At 44.8% G+C, this 23,971-nt stretch overlaps 1 protein-coding gene across 1 annotated transcript in view; it reads left to right on the top strand.

Annotated features, from left to right (window-relative positions):
- Positions 1-23,971, top strand: part of LOC120932692 (sodium- and chloride-dependent GABA transporter 1-like) — a 57,923-nt gene that overhangs the window by 16,821 nt on the left and 17,131 nt on the right. The window contains exons 5-9 of the mRNA XM_040345255.1: positions 5,588-5,697; positions 9,079-9,211; positions 14,096-14,230; positions 18,028-18,131; positions 20,342-20,466. Coding sequence (XP_040201189.1) covers positions 5,588-5,697; positions 9,079-9,211; positions 14,096-14,230; positions 18,028-18,131; positions 20,342-20,466 — 607 coding nt within the window. The remainder of the gene's footprint in view (positions 1-5,587; positions 5,698-9,078; positions 9,212-14,095; positions 14,231-18,027; positions 18,132-20,341; positions 20,467-23,971) is intronic.

Genomic DNA, 23,971 nt, shown 5'->3' with positions numbered 1-23,971 from the left:
TACCCTCTAAATTTAAAGCAGCGCCAGCTAGAAAGTAGCAGGCCTCTACACATTCAATGATCAGTTCTATTGGGTGAAGCCTGAGCTAAGCCGGAGTGCTTTCAAATTCAAATTCAAATTTCAATACAAAAGTGCTAAAGCCAACATGACACACATATGGGTTAATGAGAGGTTTCTGTGCTGAGATCATGCTTACTGCGTACTCCTAGCACAGTGATGGAGCTGTCAAACATGGCTCCTGCTTTATAGTAATAATTAGGCGCATGGTGGGACTGACTCCCAATCATGCGACCAAGGTGACAGCAAATGATAGTGGTCAAGTGATCAGACAAACTTTCTGGCCCCCCAGGCAAAATAGCTCAATAAAAGGGGCATCAGGGCTGGGTAGGAAGAGGTTAAAGGTACTTTTTGCTTCATTGTGCACATGGCTCCTTTACAAGATGAAGGCTACATATATGAAGTGTTTTCAGCAGCTGTTTTTGGTCTCCTAAATTTTTCATATTATTTGAGGCATTTCTATGATAAGATGCTTGTTTATGAAAAGTTACTGAAAGATTTGAGAAAGGGGGGCATGCCCCTGAAACGTGCCTTCATTATGACAACCCGGTTTTCTTTGTGTAGTGTCAGTGTAGTGTCCACCAACTGTCAGTGAGCTGTTGGTGGATCGCTCCCTGGAGTCCCAGAGGTATTTGCAGATATTGGAAGCTGGCGTACTCTACCTCCCCAGGCTATTGGAATGTGTATAGAGAAAGGAGTCTGTAGTGTGTACATTTGGTTTCAACTCTGGCCAAGCTACTAGCAACCCATTACTGACAGGCTGTGAGAGGCACACACCCAGCTGTGGTTATGTGAGTGTATAATTGTTTTTATGTTTTTTTTTTTGTTTATTATTAATAAAATGTTGTATTGCTCTATTTATGTGCTTTCCTTGTGTTCCCTGTTGTTTTCAAGGTTATCCTGCACCCTTGTGCAGAAAGTAGGCACAACTGCAGAAAAACTAACATTCATAAGGGTCATTCTTTTATGGACTATATGGGATTTCCTTAAGGGCGTATACAAGAGTGGAATGTAAAAAGTTTTTTATACAAGATTTTAGTATATTTTGAAGTGTATCTAAAGTCATTTTTGGGGGGATAGAATGGGGAAGAGTTAGATCCTCTGTCATGATTTATTGCTGTCCAAAAAGTTCCACTTTTTTCTAATCCTTCCCACCTTCTAACATTTTTAGAAGTTTATTTTTTTTAGGGAGCAAGTACCTATTTCTGGCAGGTACCCACTCCCACTCCCACTTAGATCGTCTAGGCCAGGGGTCCCCAACCACCGGGCGGCGGCCCACTTCCGGACTGTGACCTCTCTGCAGCCGGGCCGTGGGTGCGGCGGGGGGCGGCATGAGAGAGCAAAGCGGGCTGATGAGAGAGCCAGGTGGATCAGCGAAGCGGGCTGGCGAGCAGAGATGATATTGTCTCCACAATGGCGTCATGTGGCAGTTTGGGAACTAAACCCACCTGGTGACACAAGTTACCGAGGGAAGTTTCAAAGGAAACCGTAGTCACCGGATATTCTCGAGTGTCCCCATGTACACAAACTACAGCCATTTTCCTAGGATGCAAGGTTTTTCCCACCACTAGATCACTTTTCACTAAGGTGACCAGGCTACCTGAATCCAACAATACCACAACATCTTTACCATCTATTACAGTAGGTACATATATAAAAAGCATTCAAAACAAAGAAAATTTAACACAAAAAATTGTATTAATCAACAGAGGATCGGATTAAACCAATAATGATCCAGGAGAGGCATCAAAGAAGTATGATGACTAGCATATGTAGTAGTAGATCACAATCAAGCTCGACATGTTTCGCGGGTAACCGCTTCTTCGGGAGCTAATGATATTTCTAGAGAGAAGACAGACTGTTATTGGTTTATACATGTATATTGGTATATAACTATACATCATATATACTAAACAGAGCATATCATATGTGCAATGAAGCACCGTATCACAGGGCATGCGAATATGACCATGACCACCATAGTGCCACCAAGGGAAGGAACGGCGTGCTGTGGGGCCCATAGGAAGGAAATGTAGGGACACACCAGAAAAAGAGTGGTACGCCGAGATAAGTAAGTACATGCGAAGATGTGGGTTAATTGAATATTATATTCAAGTATTTTGATCAACCCAAATAATAGTACAAGACCGTTGCAGGAAGTAGGAGTGTGCACAAAAGAAGAAGCGGTTACCCGCGGAACATGTCGAGCTTGATTGTGATCTACTACTACATATGCTAGTCATCATACTTCTTTGATGCCTCTCCTGGGTCATTATTGGTTTAATCCGATCCTCTGTTGATTATTACAATTTTTCGTGTTAATTTTTCTTTGTTTTTAATGCTTTTTATATATGTACCTACTGTAATGTTGGTTTAATAACCCTTGTGGGAAATTGCATCAATAAACGTATTTTTATATCATAATTGGTGCCTATAAAGTCCATTCTTGTTCCTCTCCAACATTAATTTTCCAATATATGCAGGACGTGGCACTGCACTATTATAAGACACCCACAGTTCCATCCTGCGGTTGGTGTACATTTACTTCTCTTTTTTTTTAAATCTTTACCATCTAAGCACATTCTATATAAAGGTTTCTCATTTCCCTTTACTGCAGTGCATGTGGTTGCAAAAAGGGACTGTCGTCTCTCTGTCAGAAAGTCACACTGCATGGGTTCATCACCCGCTGGGCAAACCGCTGCTACATGTCCCTCTTCCCGGCAACGGTAACAAATCAACCTTCTGGTCCTCTCCTGTGGGATGGGTCTTCCAGGCCGCTCTCGCCAAACATTAGCAGTAGTCCCGATAATTCCTCTAGTTGCTCCTTGGTCCCTCTCTCCACTCCCATCCCTTGATGCAGTCTTACCTATAGGTGGGGAGGGTCTGGTCTTGGAGTGGAAAGTCTGTGCGTCTCTGGTGGAAGAGGACAAATTCTCTGTTGTTAGGTACCTTTCGACCAGGTCTACAAGTTTTTCTGCGGTTTCCGGACCACCATGGTTCACCCATTTCTGCAGGGTGTTAGGAAGAGACCTAAGAATTTTTTCCACGACTACTCCAAAATTTTTGGTCCAGACAGAGTTTCTGGCTGCAGCCATTTCTTAGCCAAATGGATGAGGTCATACATCTGCGACCGAGGTGGCTTCTTCAGCTGATAACTCCAATTGTGGACCCGCTGAGCACGGACATCCAGGGTTACACCATATTTCCTCTTTTAACCGATCATAGTTTTTTGCGTCTGCAAGCTCCAAATCAAAATATGCCTTTTGGGCTTCTCCAGATAAAAGGGGGGCCACTAGTCCAGCCCACTGTTCTTTAGGCCAACTCTCTCTTTCCGCTGCTCTCCGTGGTCAGAAACCTCTCCGGGTCTTCATCTGCAGTCATCTTTGGCAATAAGTGTCTTACCCAAAAAGTCGGTATGTTAATGGCCTGACTCCCAGCCTCGGTCTGCTGTCTCTGAAGCTGTGTCACGATGGCCTCCATTTGCTGCTGGTGTCTCTGTTCCAAGCCTACAATGCTCTCTTGGTGAGCCTGTTGTTGAGCTGCAATGCTCTCTTGGTGAGCCTGTTGTTGAGCTGCAAGGCTCTCTTGGTGAGCCTGTTGTTGAGCTGCAATGCTCTCTTTGTGAACCTGTTGTTGAGCTATGTGAGCCTGTTGTTGAGCTGCAATGCTCCGATGCAAACCTGCATTCGTGTGCTGTTGATTTGCATTTGCTATAGCCAGCTGTTTCAGTATCTCCTCCATTTTGGGTTTATTTTAACTGCCCGTGGCGCTCCACCATGTGTAAGGGATTAGCTCGGTAGCGGGGGTGTGTGACCCCCTGGATGGGTTCACTACACACGGAACGATACAGAGAAACAGCCGAAGACAGTTGAAAATAAAGAATTTGGTTTATTCTTCCATCTTGCTGGAAACAATTGCAAGCATCCAAACAGCATAAACAAAATCAAACATAAAATAAACCCTGGCCACTTGGGGCGTCTACCTTCACCACACAGGAACCTATCTATGGAGTCTGGCACAGCCTAGTGCTGGGCAGACACTGCTGGTCATACAGCAGAAAACAAATAGTCTTTTTGATTTTTATCACACAGAAAAATCAACAGCACCTCACCTCTTCAGAAGTATTTCTGTTCACTGCTCTCCTTCACTCAAAAAGCCTCAGGATGCAGCAATCAGTAATAATCCTCTGGATTACTTATAGAGGCCTTAATTGCCTCATTTTGAACAGCTGAAGTTTTCCAACGCCCTTAAACCTTTCTGGCTACTTCTGCAGCCGACACCCGATAATAATTGGTGTATTGTCTAAACAAGGCAGAAATGTATCTCCCGTCTGTGACAACACCCACAGATTTACCTGACTTCCTGTAACAGTAGGTACAGTACCTGAACACATCATGGAAGAGGTGGAGGAAAATCATAAGCGATGGTATGATGTAAATGTACGGGAATGCTTGAATGTCCCAAAGCCATGCAAGGGCCTACAGTTTCCAGAGTTTCTGGAATGTTCCTGGATATCAGGGATGAATAAAGGTTGGGGTGCTCCTTCTTCAAGGATAAGGTGGTGGTCAAAAAAGCCGGATGCAGAGACCAGGTCTTGTCAGTCAACATCCGGAAAGGAAGATGGTCCTGATTCCGGATCCACGTTTTTACAGATAAGCTGGATAATGTTCCTTCTTTGCTATTGTTGTTGCTGCTGTTACCAAAAAATTTAACTGTTGCCTAAAATAGGGGGCAACCTGCTACACAAGCAATATTACTGTGACAGCAACCCATTCATACTATATTAGGGGTCCAATTGATTGAAAAATGCATTTATAAATTGAAAATGGGGATATGTCTGTATGGCTTTGGGCATAATATGTATGTGTTTAGTATGTTTATGTGAATTTAAAAAGGTGTTTTAATGTATAAAAATATAGCATTATACTCACTTGCGATTAAGTTCGCATTTGTTTGCGCTATACAAGTTACGCACTTGAATACAGCACATCAAGTTAATAGCAGTTTTTTGTCAACATGTGTCGCATTACAGATGAAAAGTCCCACAGTATTTTGTCTATTCCTCAGAGCCCCAGAATGGTTCCTGTGGGACTTTACTTTTGTAATGCGACAATGTGGACAAAAAACTGCTATTAATTTGATATGCTGTATTCAAGAGCACGTTTGTAAGTATAATTCTCTGTTTTTATATATTGATGCATTTATGCATTTATGCATTTTATTGAGGATAATGCACTAGGCCAATGCTCCTTCTGTTTATTTCTTAATTTCAGTGCACCTAGACATCCCTAGTCTTATGAGGGCTGCAAGGCAGTATCTATCTAGATTTGCCAGGACAAGAGCCTAGATAAACACCACTGTTGGGCCCACCTTTGAGCACAGGAGATATGTGTTGTGTATGTTGTGGTGAATGGAAGTTGTGAAGGATACAATATTTTATACAAAGCTGGAATATGTACTGTAGTGAGATGGTTTTGTGGGACACAGACGATATTGTGTAGCTTGACTGGTACCCCTCTGCCCTTTGTAGACCCTGCCCTGGCAGAGCTGTGACAACAGTTGGAATACCGAGCAATGTTTCTCCAACTACTCGCTGAATGACACCACCAACCTGACCAGCACCGTCACTGAGTTCTGGGAGTAAGTAGCACTATTTCCAATCCATTCCACCAGGTGAGGAAATACTGAGAACAGCACACAGGATGTGGTCCTGACCATTGTAGCTTCTATTGAAAAGAATAACAAAGCAGCAATAGAAACACTTGAGGAGATTTCCCCTCACGTCCTGACTTAAAGCGGAACTACACTGAGTACCACAAACCAAAAAAACGATTTAACCACTTCCTTACTGGGCACGTATACCCCTTCCTGACCAGGTGAAATTTCAGCTTCTGGCACTGCGTCGCTTTAACTGACAATTGCGCGGTCGTGCAACATGGCTCCCAAACAAAATTGGCGTCCTTTTTTCCCCACAAATAGAGCTTTCTTTTGGTGGTCATTGATCATCTCTGCGGTTTTTATTTTTTGCGCTATAAACAAAAAAATATGTTACTATATGTTACTATAATAAATAGCCCATTTAAAAAAATTCTCAGTTTAGGCCGATACGTATTCTTCTACATATTTTTGGTAAAAAAAAAAAATCGCAATAAGCGACTGGTTTGCGCAAAAGTTATAGCGCTTACAAAATAGGGGACAGAATTATTATTAATTTTTATTATTTATTTTTTTACTAATAATGGCGGCGATCTGCGGTGGCGATTTTTATTGGGACTGCGACGTTATGACGGACACATCGGACACTTTTGACACATTTTTGGCGCCATTAACATTTATACTGCGATCAGTGCTATAAAAATGCACCGATTACTGTATAAATGTGACTGGCAGTAAAGGGGTTAACACTAGGGGGGCATGGAAGGGGTTAAATGTATTCCCTGGGTGTGTTCTAACTGTGGGGGGAGGGGGGTGACTGGGGGAGGTGACCGATGCTGTGTCCCTATGTACAAGGGACACAGATCGGTCTCCTCTCTCCCCTGACAGGACATGGATCTCTGTGTTTACACACAGAGCTCCAAGTCCTTGTCCCTTTAACCGCCGATTGCAAGTGCCCGGCGGACATCGCGGCCGCCAGGCACGCGCATCGGTATCTCGGGAATGCGGCGGGCACGCGCGCCCTCTAGTGGCCTGGAAGAGAGGAGGACGCATATATGCGTCCTGTCAGAGATTTAGAACCACCCCGCGCCCGCACATATTCGTACGGTCGTCGGGAAGTGGTTAAAACATTTTTAATATTAAAAACAAATTAACCCATCTATCCATCCATGTCTCCATGTTTTATTTTGATAAATTACATTATTAAAAACACCCCCTAGTATTTCTGGCTGTGGCCATCTTGAGTAAGGGCAGATGTTGACTGAGAGAGTGAATTTCTGCTTTAAGCTGGCCATACACTGTAAGATATCTTTTGTTTAGCCCCCACAGGCTGAACAACAGAAATCTATTGATTCCCCCATTCACGCTAAACAGCATCCATGGAGGAATCCTGCAGCTATCAGACTACCCAACAGTGCCTGCATATGCCAAGTACTTTCCATATTTAGATCAAAGTATGTTGGGCAGGAGGGTGCCAACAGGCCCTCCACAGCTAGAATTTTGCTTTGTCTGGTTAATCAGGAACCGGCCAAAATTTGCTCTGTGTATGGTCAACTTTAGTAACAACGTTGATGTTCTCAATGTAAGGGAATTTCTCCAAAGTGGGGAAGAGCCGGATGGATATCTCCTCAAGACTTTATGCACACTTGAGCCGAAAATGGTCAGTCTGTCAGGAACCGGCTGACTTTCGGCCCGTGTGTACAACTCCCAGTCTGACAGAAGCAGGTCTCACCACCGGCTTCTGTCAAATGGGCATGCTGGAAAACCAGCATCTGATCTACATCCGATCGGCATCCAGCGCTGGCAGGATTGAGGTGTGTGCTGCATACAGAGTGTAATGTTTAGGAGTGTGCTTTGCACAGTGTGCAGGGTTCAGCTCTTTTTCACAGGCTGTCCACATCTCAATTCCACCCTCCCTCAGCTGTGACCCCTGCACCTGTCTCCCCCATCCCCCACCTCTGCTCATATCTTCCTCCACAGCCCTTCTCTCTCCCCTCACCCCAAAAGCTTTCTCAAAGCTCACCTAGAGCAGTGTAGACGGCCCTGCCTCTCTCTCTCTCTCACTTGCAGGGAGGTCACTGGTTGGCACCTGTGCACCTGGGCACAGATGGAGATCACAGTGCACAGATCACCATGTGATGCCTCATCCCACACTGCACCTGCATCTCTATGCCATGAGTGGATCAAAAGGCTTGTGAGAGTGGTGAGCGGAGAGCGGAGAATGAGAGCTGGTGGCGGTGGAACGGAGTTCTGCCATGTTCCTGGCTGAAAACAATCCCTGGGTGCAAGGGCCACATGAATTGACCTGGCAGGCAAGATCCTGTTTTAATATTATCATGGGCCCCTGGGCAAAGTAATGCTCTGGGGACCCTACAATGATGACAGTGCAGGTAAACAGACATTAAGTAGGTAGGAAGCAGACTGCCTCCCCTTTGCATCTATCACTCACAGTGCCATCATGGGGCCCCCAATTTTAGGGCAGTGTGGGCTCAAGGACCAGCTGCTTTGGGGAAAGTGCAGGGGCCGCCCATGCAGCGGGGGGCCCTGGGCAATGCCCAGGTGTGCCCTCACATTAAGACAGCCCTGTTTGACACATGTGCCCTAGGGGCAACAGTCCCTGAAGATGAAAGAACGCTCTGGCAGGGTTTCCGAAGCATTTATCACCTCCCCAGCCACCTTCTGGATGCCTCCTTCCAGGAATTGGCTAAGGCATGATACATATTCACACTGATCATTTGAATCTCCCTGCCATATAGTCTCAAAACTTCCTTCAGAGGCAGGTGGGAGGAATCAAACTCTCAGCTCAGGAAACCCTGAACAGACCAAAACAATTAATCACTGATCCACTCACTACAGTGAAGCCAAAAACGAAATTTACTAGAAAACTAGAGGAGGGCTGATAGCTTGAGTAAGGGTTGGAACTTTTATCATGGTTAATAGCTTTATCCTGCTAGGAAAATTCACCCTCACTATTTGCCTTGTCACCATTGAAATCTGTGATGAGAAAATCTAAAATTTTAAGTTTTCACCAGAACAGAAATAGAGGGAAAGTCACCAAACAGGGACACCTTTTCTTGTGAAACCTGTCTAAGAGAAGATTTCCCTAACTTGGATAGTTCTATTCTAACTTCCTGTTGTTGCGTGAGAAAGGAAGTAAGGGCAAATCTCCCAAATATGACACAAGCAGCAAAAAAATCAAAATTTGACAGGGATTTTGAGCATCCCCTGCTGTCTTCAAAACTGGAATTAGCTTTATATATATATATTGATATAACAAAGAGTTATACAAGCTATAGCTATTGGCATTGTCCTATTCTTAACCACAGAGATACATCTATTTCTATTTGTTTTGTACCTGCTATACAGGAGGAACATGCATCAGATCACAGGTGGTCTGGGTGAGCCGGGTTCCATCCGTTGGCCACTGGCGTGCACACTGGCACTCTCCTGGGTCATGGTATACTTCTCCATCTGGAAGGGAGTAGAATGGACTGGCAAGGTACAGTACAGGGGTGACATTGTCTGAAAACTGTAAGATTTATATATTTTCTGAATAGAAATACCAAAGAGGTCTCTGTTAATCTGGCACTTAAAGTTGCATACTTCAAGGGGTTATGAAGGATGAAGCTTTATTTATATGCTGAAAGTTTGCATTTGGGGCCGCTCACCTGTCCTCAACCACATGTAATTGTGATTACATGTGGACAGCCACGAACAGCTGCAGCCGTCATCAGCCTAACATTCATTTGTACAGGCTGAGCACCCACAGATAAACATGAACACCTTGCTACAGAAATACGTTAATGTTGGCGGTGAATGACCTTGCAACAAAATACAGGAAAAACTGCATTTTCCTTGTTTTTTCGTTTTGGAAAAAATGCAATCTGATTCATGTAAGTGTAAAGTTGGCTATACACTAGTAGAGTTTCATTCAAACGTTTTCGTTTTTGTTTTCTTTTTCTGATCGTTGGGTTAATTGGGCAAGATGATAGATGACATTTTTTTCTCGAATAAAATAATTTCTAACAGTGAATGTGGTTTTCGTTCAGAAAATGACATTCATTCCAAAATCAAATGATAAAAGCAAACAAAATCCTGCAGTACTTTTAAATTAAACTTAAACTACGGAATAAAGAGTCATATCATCACAGAGTGGAGCTGTGGATATGAAATCAAAAGACAATGCCACGTCCCGATAAATCCTGACTTTATAGGCGAATTATAGTTAAAATTGTAAATTTATTGAAAAAGAGAAATAAAAATTGATTAAAAACACATAAATTACATTTTTGGGCGTTTCTTGAAGGGCCTGAGAACACAAAAATTCATAATACGACACCTACAACCTAAAAGGTACAGTAAATTGAAGACGAAGACTACAAGGTCACTTCCTACTGGTATGTATATAGAACCATATGGTTTATAAAAGGCCATGTATCATGTGAAGCTCAGCTCGACATGTTGCGCGTTGTTGAAAAGAACGCTTCTTCAGGAGCTTTTGGCGAGTTATTTCAAGCGTAGAGGGTAAGAGAACAGGCGGAGGATATATTAGTGATCAGAGGTACGAGCGAATTCACAGGAAATAATCCTTTAGTTGCTTCATAAAGACCAATCAAAAGTCACAAACATTGCATGAATCCATGTATTGTTGCTGCCACCCACTATTCAGATGGCCGGCCCCCTGGTGAGGCCCGGCCATCTGAATAACGACAGCTGGTTGGCTTTGGAAGTGCCTATCAGAGCTAGCGGCAATTGTTGGCACAGTGGCGACAATTGATGGCACAGTGGCTGCTTTTGATGGCATGGTACAGTGGTGACAATTAATGGGCACAGTGGCGACAATTGATAACACAATGGCTGCGTTTGATGGCATGGCACAGTGGTGACAATTGATGGGCACAGTGGCGATAAATGATGGCACAGTGGCTGCATTTGATGACATGGCACAGTGGCGACAATTGATGGCACAGTGGCGACAATTGATGGCATGGCACAGTGGCTGCATTTGATGGCACAGTGGCTTTTTTTGATGGGCACAGTGGCTGCCTTTGATGGGCATAGTGGCTGCCTTTGATGGGCACAGTGGCTGCGTTTGATGGGCACAGTAGCTGCGTTTGATGGGCACAGTAAAGCTGCAATTGTTTTGTTTTTTTTGTTTGTTTGCACACCCCCAAACATTTTGAGCACCAGCCGCCACTGCGCAATGTTATACCAAGTAGGGATGAGCCGAACACCCCCCTGTTCAGTTCGCACCAGAACCTTCGAACGGACCGACTGTTCGAGCGAACATTTAGAGCCAGATTGACATCAATGGGACTCGAACGTTCGAATTCAAAAGGGCTAATTTTAAAGCCTAAGATGCAAGTTATTGTCGTAAAACGTCTTTGAGAACCCGGGTCTTGCCCCAGGGAACATGTATCAATGGAAAAAAAGTTTTAAAAACGGTCGTTTTTTCTGGAGCATTGATTTTAATGATGCTTAAAGTGAAAAAAATATAAAAATTCCTTTAAATATCGTACCTGCTGAGTGTCTATAGTATGCCTGTGAAGTGGCACGTGTTTAGAACTGTCCCTGCACAACATAAGATTACTATAAGAAAAAGGTAATTTAAAACTGCTTGCGGCTTTAATGTAATGTCTGGTCCCTGCAATATGGATGAAAATCATTGAGAAAAATAGCACAGACAAGGGCAGTACACACACCACGTAGCTTTAGGTGCACACTGCAGAGGACACAGGCAGTACACACCACGTAGCTTTAGGTGCACACTGCTGAGGACACAGGCAGTACACACCACATAGCTTTAAGTGCACACTGCAGAGGACACAGGCAGTACATCACGTGAGAATACTGCAGCTAGCACAATCACCTGCCTGCCAGTAAATTAGGAAGTGCAGATCTAGCTAAACTATACAGTGTATAAATATATATACAACACCTTGGATGCATATATATCCTCTACACACTGTGACCCAGATTCTCGTAGAATGGCGTAAAACTCGGCGGGCATAACGTATCTGATTTATGTTACGCCGCCGCAAGTTTTACAGGCAAGTGCTTTATTCACAAAGAACTTGCCTGTAAAGTTGCGGCGGCGTAGCGTAAATCACCCGGCGCAAGCCCGCCTAATTCAAATTAGCCAGGTAGGGGGCGTGGAGCATTTAAATTAAGCGCGTTCCCGCGCCGAACGTACTGCGCATGCGCCGTCCGGAAAATATCCCAGGGTGCATTGCTCCAAATGACGTCGCAAGGACGTCATTGGTTTCGACGTGAACGTAAATGGCATCCAGCCCCATTCACGGACGACTTACGCAAAGGACGTACATTTTTCAATTTCGACGCGGGAACGACGGCCATACTTAACATTGGTTGCCCCTCATACAGCAGGGGCAACTTTACGCCGTGCAAACCTAACGTAAACGTCGTAACTTCACTGCTTTGACCGCGCGTACGTTCGGGAATTTGCGTATGTAGCTAATTTGCAGACTCAACGGGGAAAACGACGGAGGCGACACCAAGCGGCAAAAAAAAAATGCATTTTAGATCCAACAGCGTAAGAGCCTTACGCCTGTTGGATCTAATGGATATCTATGCGTAATTGATTCTAAGAATCAATCGCATAGATACGACGGGCCAGATTAGGACTTACGACGGTGTACATGGCGTTGCGCCGTCGTAAGCCCTTTGAGAATCTGGGCCTGTAACTTTAACTGACTAGCCTGCCTGCCTGCTCTATCTACAGTACCTACTAAAAATCACACTCTCTCTCTCTTTTAACCACCGCAACACACTACACAAGGCCGACCTGCAGGCGGCCCTTTATAGTGTGGGGCATGTACTAAACCCCCTGAGCCATAATTGGCCAAAGCCACCCTGGCTTTGGCCAATTATGGCTCTCCGTTTTTTGCAAGCTGTGATTGGCCAAGCATGCGGATCATAGTGCATGCTTGGCCAATCATCAGCCAGCAATGCACTGCGATGCCGAGGTGAATTATGGGCCGTGAAACGCATCTCGAATTTGGCACAAACAGCCCAAAAGGTTCGTAATTCGACGATGTTCGACTCGAATACGAAGTTCATCCCTACTGCCGAGACTGTCATTACAGGTGGAGAAGTTCTGGGTATAACATCACGAATGATGCCTCTCCTGGAGAAGCTTTTCTTGGACTTGTAATTGTTTTAATTAGTGGGAATGCCCCCAATTATTCCATTAACTCTATCAGCAGTGTCCATTATTAAGTTGTTCTCTTGGCTGCATCGCATCTCAGTGTACTAAATTTTTGGTTACTACCTTAATTAAGGACTCTATCAGAGTTTGTGACTTTTAAATGGTCTTTATGAAGCAACTAAAGGATTATTTCCTGTGAATTTGCTCGTACCTCTGATCACTAATATATCCTCCGCCTGTTCTCTTACCCTCTACGCTTGAAATAACTCGCCAAAAGCTCCTGAAGAAGCATTCTTTTCAATAACGCGCAGCATGTCGAGCTGAGCTTCACATGATACATGGCCTTTTATAAACCATATGGTTCTATATACATACCAGTAGGAAGTGATCTTGTAGTCCTCCTCTTCAATTTACAGTACCTTTTAGGTTGTAGGTGTCGTATTATGAATTTGTGTGCTCTCAGGCCCTTCTAGGAACGCCCAAAATTGTCATTTATGTGTTTTTAAACAATTTTTATGTCACATGACCCATATCTTTCCCAGCTTGTCTGCAGGGAAACATAAGCAGGAGGAGCTTCTAGTCCTCTGCTGCTGGTCACATATTCAATATATAAAAAAAATAAAAACAGCCTTTGGAATACAGAGTAAAAATAAATAAAACATTTCCATAAACTGTTTAAAATTGGCATACAAATTTATATGTGAAATAAAATCTTTATTATTTTGTGGAAATAACATGGTGTGTGGGCAGATTTCTGCCAGTCACAGGCTGTGTCATGCCCCTCCAGCCTGTGTCTTAGAATAAGAGGAAGGTGAAGCCATCATTAATCGACATTCAATATCCCACCCCCATTGTGTTTAGCTGCTTAGTGGGCATAGAGGAGGGAGGGAGTGTGTATACGCCCACACGTGTGACTCTGTAGTCACATGGGCTACTCATATGTCATAGGGAAGAATTCCCCGAATAGAAACTCACTGAAAACTGAGCATGTGCAGTGTTGCCACCACAAGTGCAATGAAGGTGGACAGCAGGGTCAACCACGTTTTTTTGCAGAATACAGAAAACGAATCTCATAGTGACTTGGTGAGTATGATCAGCATGTAATACACCATTTATTGATATATTTTCATGAAGTGGATCTATTGACACTTTAAGGTTGGAAACTACCATTATTATTTATTTTTTAAGTCTCTTGTTTTGTGCTTTGCTCTGCAGGTGGTCTACTTCTCTGCTACCTACCCTTACTTCATGCTGGTAATACTGTTTTTCCGAGGGATCACCCTTCCTGGGGCCATGGATGGCATTCGATTCTACATCACCCCCGACTTCACCAAACTTTCTAAATCAGAGGTGGACTGCTCTGTGTCTTATAGGCGTAGTAGTTATGCCCATAAACCCACCAATACGTTTTTTTTTTCCTCGCAGTATTTATTTTCTTGGAATGCATAGCTGAAGTCCTCTATTTTCTCTATTTTCTATGAGAAAAAGCTTAATTTATTTTTTCTTCCAATACCCCCCCTCCCCCCCTGCTGAGAGGCTAAGCTGGGTGCCGGTTCATATGGTCACGATCTTTCCCGAGCCTGTACTGGCTCTGTGACATCAGCCGACTGTCTGCTTTAATTGGGTCACAGAAGTTTTTTTTTAAATAACAAACATATCATACTTACCTCCACTGTGCAGTTCGTTTGCACAGTGTGGCCCCAACCGTCCTCTTCTGGGGTCCCACTGCATTAAGGGATGCATTAAAGGATGCATTAAGGTGAAAAAACACGAAGGTTTACAACCACTTGAATTTTTTGGGGGGAAAACAAACCACCCACCACCGCCACCCCCCACACCATTTCGTCAGTTGATTGGTCGAGCTTCGGCTCCTTCCTGCGTCTTCTCCTTCTCGGTAGCTTCACTATGGCTTCCCCTGCATCTCCTCCTCCTCTGCAAATTTTCTCCTCTGCGGCCAATACGGTTTCTCCTCCTCAATACGGTTGTTATTGTCACACAACTGGGTGGGCTCAGGGCGCAGTGCCCTTTTTTTAGGCCAATTTGAAGAAATTGCCCATTGAAATCCATATGTCCGGTGCCCTACATGTAGATTAGGGGTCTGGGCGCATGGGTTAGGGGGGTGGCACCACTGTTGGCTGTACTTCTCCTTTAGGTGACTAAAAAATCACTGCATAATTCTAGCTAATAATTAACCAGCGGGTTCAACAAACAAAAATGTCCCAAATATCTCATCCACAGAGTCGATGTCGATGGGGGAATCACTCCTGCAATGCTATTGAGTTGATCATTCAGGAAGAACCCTGACAGGCTGGTTGTACACAAGTGAATCGATAGAATTTGGATAGTCCCTGCTAAACTGGCCATATGTATTATACTGGTATCTGCACCCCCCTGAAAGGTGCCAAATGTGACACCGAAGGGGGGGGGAGGATTCCAAAAAGCAAAGGTTCACTTTTTGTGTGGACCTCCGCTTTAACTGGTAGAATCAACAGGTAACAATGGGGAGGGGGAGGCTCAGAAAAACGTACTACTATGTTAATGCAAGTGACAGATTGCAGCATGTATGTCCCTTTTTGTTTTGCCAATGTCTCTCTTTAGCTCTGGTTCACACTGATGCAATTTTGGAAGCGCTCCAGAACACATTGATTCACATGGCAAGTTAAAAAAAACATGTATTTCTATAGAGTCTCTTCACACAAAACGAAAAAAAAAAAAAAAAATACAAATTAAGGCCTACACACTTCTTATTAAGCCTTATGAAAAAAATAAATGAATTAAAAGCAACCATATTAGGCTCAGTCTTTTTGGCAGAGGAAACCTCTCAGGGTGTCAGTGGGTTGTTTCAGGTCATAGTAAGACTTCTTCTTGTATTTGTAATACAAAGACAGGAATTTGAGGCCTGACATAGTCAGGGCCGTTGCAGGGATTTTTGTCTATTTAATAGAAGGTGCATTCACACAATCGCCGTTTTCAAATGTAGATTCTCTCAATGCATGCATCTTCTGTAGGTGTGAGTGGGTGTAGGTGGGGACGGCTCTAAAAAACATATTTTCTTTTCGCATGTTCTTCTGCCTTGTCTCAAGTCCCAGCCAGCCGCCCGCCTATCTCCTTGCCTTCCCTGGTGGAGTGATCTTCCGACCCTCCCCACCCAGTAGTAGCCGGGGGCCCGGAGAGTAAGACTTGACAGGTTGTGAGGCGGCGGGCAGAGTGTTGCTGATTGCCGCCATTACTAGTAAAAAAAAATATGTCCCTGGATTTCATTTAAAAAATCTGGTCACCTTATCCTAGAGAATGATCAAGTCGTGGACACTTGTCCCCTTTGACCCTGCTGATGTCACATGCCGGTCCAAGAGCAAACCTCTCCACCGAAGGACACAGCCAGCTTCTCATCTGGCACCTTGCAGCACCACAGCCCAGACTATGAGACTGCCCTGGGCACGCTTGGAGACATTACCACGACTTGATGCTTCTCTAGGAACTCATCTGTACTTACTGTAATGTAAGTGTTGGAAACTTTATTGCAAAATCATTAAACAATTTACTTATAGGCGTTTTTCTATTCTTTTTTCTATGTGATAGCATATAGGTGACAGGTTCTCTTTATGGAGACACCCATGGGGCTAGATTCAGATAGGTTACGCGGATCTTTAGATCCGCGTAACCTATCTGATTTACGATCCGCCGGTGCAATTTTTTGAGGCAAGTGCTGTATTCAGAAAGCACTTGCCTCCAAAGTTGCGCCGGCGGATCGTAAATCCCCCGGTGGAATTCAAATTCCGCGGCTAGGGGGAGTGTACTATTTAAATCAGGCGCGTCCCCGCGCCGATCGAACTGCGCATGCGCCGCTGGCTAAATTTCCCAGCGTGCATTGCTCCAAATGACGTCGCTAGGACGTCATTGGTTTCGCCGTGAACGTAAATTACGTCCATCCGTATTCGCGACCGACTTACGCAAAGGACGTAAAAAATTCAAAATTCGACCCGGGAACGACGGCCATACTTAACATAGGATACGCCGCATATAGCAGGGGTAACTATCCGCCGGTAAAAGCCGAACGCAAACGACGTAAAAAAAAAACGCCGGGCGGGTGTTCATTTCTGAATCGGCGGAACTCCTCATTTGCATATTCGTCGCGTACAAAAAACGAAACGCCACCTAGCGGCCGGCCTGGAATTGCAGCCTAAGATCCGACGGTGTAAGTCACTTACACCTGTCTGATCTTAGGGAGATCTATGCGGAACCTGATTCTATGAATCAGGCGCATATATACGACGAACGGAACTCAGAGATACGACGGGGTATCAGGAGATACGCCGTCGTATCTCTATTTGAATCCGGGCCATGGTCTCCACAAGGATGTCTCCTTTCTGATCCACTGCAGCTGATGGAACACATCAGCTGCTTCCCACCCCCAGCACTGATCCCAGAGAATGACAGCTCTGGTCCAGGTAGTGATGTCATAGTCATACATGTCACTTCCTGGTCTGTGTACAGGAGGAAGGCTGAGCAGACGGAGATCCTTTCGCCCTTTCCAGCGACAACCAACCATGACAGCATCAGGCCCGCAGGTGGGACAGCTTCTGGAGCCTGCATGGCCTGACTGTCATTGTACTACCCATAAAGGGGGCCTGTCACCTACTTACATTGCAACTTTTTAGCAATTCCAGTCTCTTTTGTCCCTGTTCACACTGATGCAAATTCTATGCAGATTAAATCATCTTATCTGAAAAAACATTAATTGCTATGAAAGCCATTCACATCTATGCAGTGTGATTTTGGTGTGAGTTTGAGGATCCTGTGTGAGTTTAGTGCAGATTTGGTGCAAATTTTATCTCCAGCTAGGCAAAATCCCCTCAGAAATTACATTCAGTCACATTGTAATCATTCACAGAAATTGCACTGTGAAATCGCATCAGATTCGCATAGCATCAGTGTGAACAGAGAATACCAAGTGCAAAGATAATTGAATGGATCAAAACAATCTCTTGGCGTCATTTAGATATTTGGTTGCCTGGATCCATGTGATTTTTTGTGATGAAAAGTCGGTTGAACGTGGTAGACAATTAATTAGACTGTGTATAGGCAGCATGCGAGCTGGTCAGAGAAACTATAAATCAATTAGCATGAACATCTGGTCTCTGTTATAGGTCTGGATGGATGCAGCAACACAGATCTTCTTCTCCTACGGCCTTGGTCTGGGATCTCTGATTGCTCTGGGAAGCTACAATTCCTTCCACAACAACGTATATAGGTACACGCAGGATCCATGTGCTCGTTGAATTTATGCAATTTTGAACTCTGCCAAGAGAGGTTGCCTTGGCTGACCTCTATTTAAAAAAGCTAGATGCCTGGATCTCTGGCTTCAATGCTTCCTTCAGGTGTTCTGACCTCTGACCTGCCTCTGATCTCTTTCCAAACTTCTTCTGATCTCCTTACTTGTTCTGAGATCCATCTGTCTCCCTTTTGATCTGCATTTGACCTTCTTCTAACCTGCCTTTAAGCTGTCATTGCGCACCTTTTGACTTTAATGGGGAAAAAAAACATTACAAAGCAAAAAAATACCTTTGAGGCCTTTAAAGTGGGAGTTCACCCGAAAAACAATTTTTAACATTAGATTGAGGCTCATTTTGTCAAGGGGAATCGGGTGTTTTTTTTTTTTAAATCGAAGCAGTACTTACCGTTTTAGAGATAGATCTTCTTTTTTTTTTTTTTTTTTTTGAATATTGAATATTTTATTTCATTTTCAAAAGAGATAGATCTTCTCCGCCGCTTCCGGGTATGGTCTTCGGGACTGGGCGTTCCTATTTGATTGACAGGCTTCCGACGGTCGCATACATCGCGTCACGAGTAGCCGAAAGAAGCCGGACGTCGGTGCGGCTCTATACGGCGCCTGCGCACCGACGTTCGGCTACTTTCGGAAAATCGTGACGCGATGTATGCGACCGTCGGAAGCCTGTCGGAAGCCTGTCAATCAAATAGGAACGCCCAGTCCCGCAGCCCATACCCGGAAGCGGCAGAGAAGATCTATCTCTAAAACGGTAAGTACTGCTTCGATTTAAAAAAAAACACCCTCTGCCCCTAGACAAAATGAGCCTCAATCTACAGTAATGTTAAAAATTAAGTTTTTGGGTGAACCTCCACTTTAAAGTGATATTAAAGCTTAAAATTATTATTTTTTTTATAAATGACAACATGTCATACTTACCTCCACTGTGCAGCTTGTTTTGCATGGAGTTGCCCCAATCCTCATCTTCCGGGGTCCCTCTGCAGCTCTCTTGGCTCCTCCCCGCTTCTGATAACCCCCTCTAGGAAGCGCTCTACCAAGGGGGTTACCTTTGCGGGCGCGCTCCCGAGTCCTGTATTCGGAGTCTATAGCCACCGACTACAGGACTCGTCTATGCCCCCTGGTCCTCATGTCATTGGAGTTAATTGACAGCAGCATGAGCCAATGGCTGTGCTGCTATCAATCTATCCAATGAAGAGCCGAGAAGACCGAGCAAAGGAAGAGCGTGTTCGCGACGCAGGACTTTCCAGGGCTCAGGTAAGTAAACCGGGGGGCTGGGGGGCCGGAAATCATCAGATGTTTTTTCACCTTAATGCATAGGATGCATTAAGGTGAAAAAACATGAACCTTTACAACCCCTTTAAGTAGCCTTGGCACTAGGTATCAAACAAAAGTTAACATTTCCCAGCAGACCTGGGAACAGATCAGATTCAATAAAGGGGTTGTAAAGGTACAATTTTTTTTGTTCCTACGTGGCTTCCTTTACCTTGGTGCAGTCCTCCTTCACTTACCTCATCCTTCCATTTTGCTTTTAAATTTCCTTATTTCTTCTGAGAAATGCTCACTTCCTGTTCTTCTGTCTGTAACTCCACACAGTAATGCAAGGCTTTCTCCCTTGTGTGGAGTGTCATGCTCACCCCTCCCTTAGACTACAGGAGAGTCTGGACGCCCACTAACACGCAGCTCCTTTCTCTATCTGCAACGTAGAGAGCATCCTGACTTTCCTGTAGTCCAAGGGAGGGGGCGAGCACGACACTCCACACCAGGGAGAAAGCCTTGTATTACTGAGTGGAGTTACAAACAGAAGAACAGGAAGTGAGGATTTTTCAGAAGAAATAAGGACATTTAAAAGCAAAATCGAAGGATGAGGTAAGTGAAGGAGGACTGCACTAATGTAAAGGAAGCTATTTGGGGAAAAAAATTGTACCATTACAACCCCTTTAACATTAGAATCCATTGACCCGGGCAACCACAGAATGTGAATTTCACCTTTTTTCTGAAGCCATGTTAAAAACCATCCCCAGCACCCCCTGCAGTGCAGCAATCTGCATTGTGGGATGAACACAACCTCTTAGCAATCTGCGAGGACTGGTCTGGGAAAGATTGCTTTGCATATTGAGGGGTCCCCATCCATTCACAGCCACAGCCGTAAACACCACCTTTTTTCTCTTCCACAGAGATTCCATCATCGTCTGTGCCATTAATTCTTCCACCAGCATGTTTGCCGGCATTGTCATTTTCTCCATTGTTGGCTTCATGGCGAACATCACCAAAAGACCCATCCAGGAGTTGGCGGCTTCTGGTAGGTGCTTCTAATTCTGGCACTGTTAAAGGGACTTCCTTAGATCTTGGTGGGCTGCAGCCATAAAAGGAGTGGAGCTTTGCACAGAAGTGGGGCATGGAAACCACACCCAAATAGGTGGATGGGAGCATGGGAAGATAAGGTGGTGATTTTGACCTGGAACAATTACGCAGTTAGCAAAGTCAGAGTGAACACAGAACTTCTTGGCATATATGTATCAGATCAGTGAAGCCCTTTGGATCAACTATAAAAGCCAGAAAATTAGCATTTTTAAATGTTCAGCAATGATACCCTACATATTATAGAAATATTTCATACTCCATATTTCCATGAAGCACGTGGCACTCCAGTTTATTCTTAGCTGCTCTATTTTTCCTAGATCTCATTAGCAGAAACCAAAATTTACACAGAGAGCTAAAAGAAAACAATGGGGGTAATCCACAAAGATGCGGCGTAACTTAATTTTTTCCATTTAAGTTACACTGCCTTAAAATTTCTACCTAAGTGCCCGATCCACAAAGCACTTACCTAGAAATTTTTGGCTGTGTAACTTAAATTCCGCCGGCGCAAGGCGTTCCTATTTTCATGGGGGCGATTCCCATTTAAATTAGGCGCGCTCCCGCGCCGGCCGTACTGCACATGCTCGTGATGTCATTTTCCCGACGTGCATAGCGCGAAATTACGTTACGCCAAGCTTTGTGGATTGCGACGGGTCAATAAAGTTGCGTCGAAAAAAAAAAAAGATACGGTGTGGAAAAAAAAATTCAAAACAAAAAAAAAATCGCGTCGCTGGACAGAAGGGTCTGCTTTTACATGGTGTAAACAGTTTACACTTTGTAAAAGCAGCCCTAATTTTGCATTTGCAAACTAAAACTTACGGAGAAAAAACGAAGCTGAAAAGCTTCGTGGATCTCCGTAAGTGCTAATTTGCATACCCGAGGCGGCATTTCGACACAAAATGCCCCCAGCGGCGGATGCGGTACTGCATCCTAAGATCCGGCAGTGTAAGTCCCTTACACATGTCGGATCTTCTGCCTAACTATGGAAAACTGATTCTGTGGATCAGTTCCATAGTTAGAAACAGGGGGCCAGATTCAGGAACATCAGCGGATCTTTGGTCCGGCGCAGTGCATCTTTTTTACACTGCGCCGGAGCAGCGCAGAGAGGCATGCTAGTGATTCAGGAAACTTTTTTCCTGTCTCTTGCCCCGGCGTGGCGGATTTTACACGGCGTAAGGCGGCGTAGCGCGGCGTAAGGCGGGGTAGAATAAAATGGGTGGCTCCCTATGCTAATGAAGCGGGGAGCGTGGCGCAGGGGTCACGCCGGGGCGCATCTTAGACCGCACATGCTCAGTGACATCCAGGGGTAAATGCCCCAATCTGCACATGCTCAGAACTGCGCCCCGGCGTGATCCCTGAGCTCCGCCGACCCACTACCAAAGCCCAGTCCATGAATCAGCCCAGACTTCCGCCCTGCAGGTGCAAATGTACTGAAGCTTTTTTTTTCCAAGCTAGGTGGTTTGCATTGTGGTGGGGCAGTTATGGCTGATGAGGAATCCTCAGGTGGGCGGATGACCAATTTCAGCCCAGAGGAGAGGGCTGTAATTATTGAGGGCCTCTCCCAACATGGGGACCGCCTCTATGTGTTGTCCAGCAAGTGTTGTTGCTCAGGTCGTTTGTAACGCTGCTGCTTTAGCTGCTCTCCAGCTGACCTCTGCAAGTTTGGTGTAAAGTTACCCCTGCTTTATAAAGGGTAACTTTCCGCTGCAAACCAGAGTTACACGCACCGGGAGTAGCCTGCGCCGGCAATTCGTAATTTGCTGAATCGGACCAACTCCCTCATTTGCATATTTAAAATAGAAAAACCAGGGCCGCGCTAGTTCAGACCAGCGTAAATGGGCGCCCACGCCGCACCGGCGTGGAAAGGTCCAAACGAAAAAAAAAAATCTACGTTACGGCGTAATATTGTTTGCTGAATACGGCGCGGAGATACGCCGGCGCAAATTGGCATTTACGCCGCGCATCTCAGTCTACACTGGCGGAAATTGTTCCTGAATCTACCCCAGGGATACGACGGCGTAACAGCAGTTACGCCGGCGTATCCCTTTTGAGGATCTGGCCCATTGACTCCTCCACTACCCTCCCCCTCTCTGCCTGTTCAGATATACCCAATGGATTTTCAATCAGAGAGAGACCATGTGAGGGAAAACATCTTCTGCTCTGCTCTGCTCTCGCATTAGAAAACCAAGAATTGTATGCAGTTTCTGTGTGGTGGTTGCTCCCTGTATTTCTAAAACCAAGATTTATTAGACATAGCAAAACAATTATCAAAAACATCAGTTTAGAAATGTAAAATCTGTAAATTGAATGAATTAAAAAAAACTGAGCCAAACCCTTTAAAATTTAGGTTTTGGTTATAATTTGTTTTATTCTGTTGATTTACTTATGTCAGTTTTACTTGAATTTAAAGCATTTTCACCCGCAAATTTTTACACTGTAGCTGCTTACTTTTAATAAGGACACTTGCCTGTCCAGGGAGCCTGCGATAGGACGATCCATCAATCGGATTGGGTGCAGGCACCACCATTCTAATTAAGGGAAACAGACAGTGGAGCCTTGCGGCTTCACTGCCTGTTTCCTATTGCGCATGCGCGAGTTGCATGGCGCTTTGTGAATGGACAGCTGTCTTCTGGGATACACACAGGTCCCAGAAGACAGTTGTTTCAGAGGGGTGTAGTGCTACCCTCGTGAGGGCCACAGAATTTGTACCCCACCTCCGACACCTCTGACACCCTGGGTTCAGTCATTGTGTTAGCGACTGTCACCAATAACAAGAAACTTAGGCCGCGTACACACGATCAGTCTATCCGATGAGAATGGTCTGATGGACCGTTTTCATCGGTCCAAAACGATCGTGTGTGGGCCCCATCGGTTAGTTAACCTTTGGTCAAAAAAATGAGAACTTGCTTTAAAATTGAACCGATGGACGCCTAACCGATAGGTCAAAACCGATGGTTAGTATGCAAAAGCATCGGTTAAAAATCCAAGCCGGCGTCCCAAGAGAGCGATATAGGCATCATTCACCCTTTATATCCTCTCCCAGCATTCTGTTCTCCTCTTCTCAGCAATCTGGTAGTGGTAGCTCAGATCAGTCCTGCTGGAATGGAAACCCCGGTATTCTGAACTACGCATCCCACAATGATTTTCTCTGCTCTACGTTTTGTCTCAAAGGAAATAACACATGGAGTCCAAGCCAACACTAGAGGGAGACATATCCACATTTATAACACTGTATACTGTCCCTGAATTGCAGGCATAATAGCCAGCTCCTGGCTACAGGGGATTGACAGGCAGAGAGGGGATAATATGATCATGGCATGTAAACACCTCTATCTGCTACCATTGCAGCTCACTTGGGGGCACTAAAAATGCAGCTCAACCGCACATTTTTATCCCCCCCCCACCGCACATCTTAACTTAGCCTTAAATGGACGCTGTGTAAGAAC

Source organism: Rana temporaria, chromosome 3 (assembly GCF_905171775.1).
Source record: "Rana temporaria chromosome 3, aRanTem1.1, whole genome shotgun sequence".
Taxonomy (NCBI): domain Eukaryota; kingdom Metazoa; phylum Chordata; class Amphibia; order Anura; family Ranidae; genus Rana; species Rana temporaria.
The sequence above is the reverse complement of the archived record's forward strand: the minus strand, read 5'-3'. Positions and strand labels throughout refer to the sequence as shown.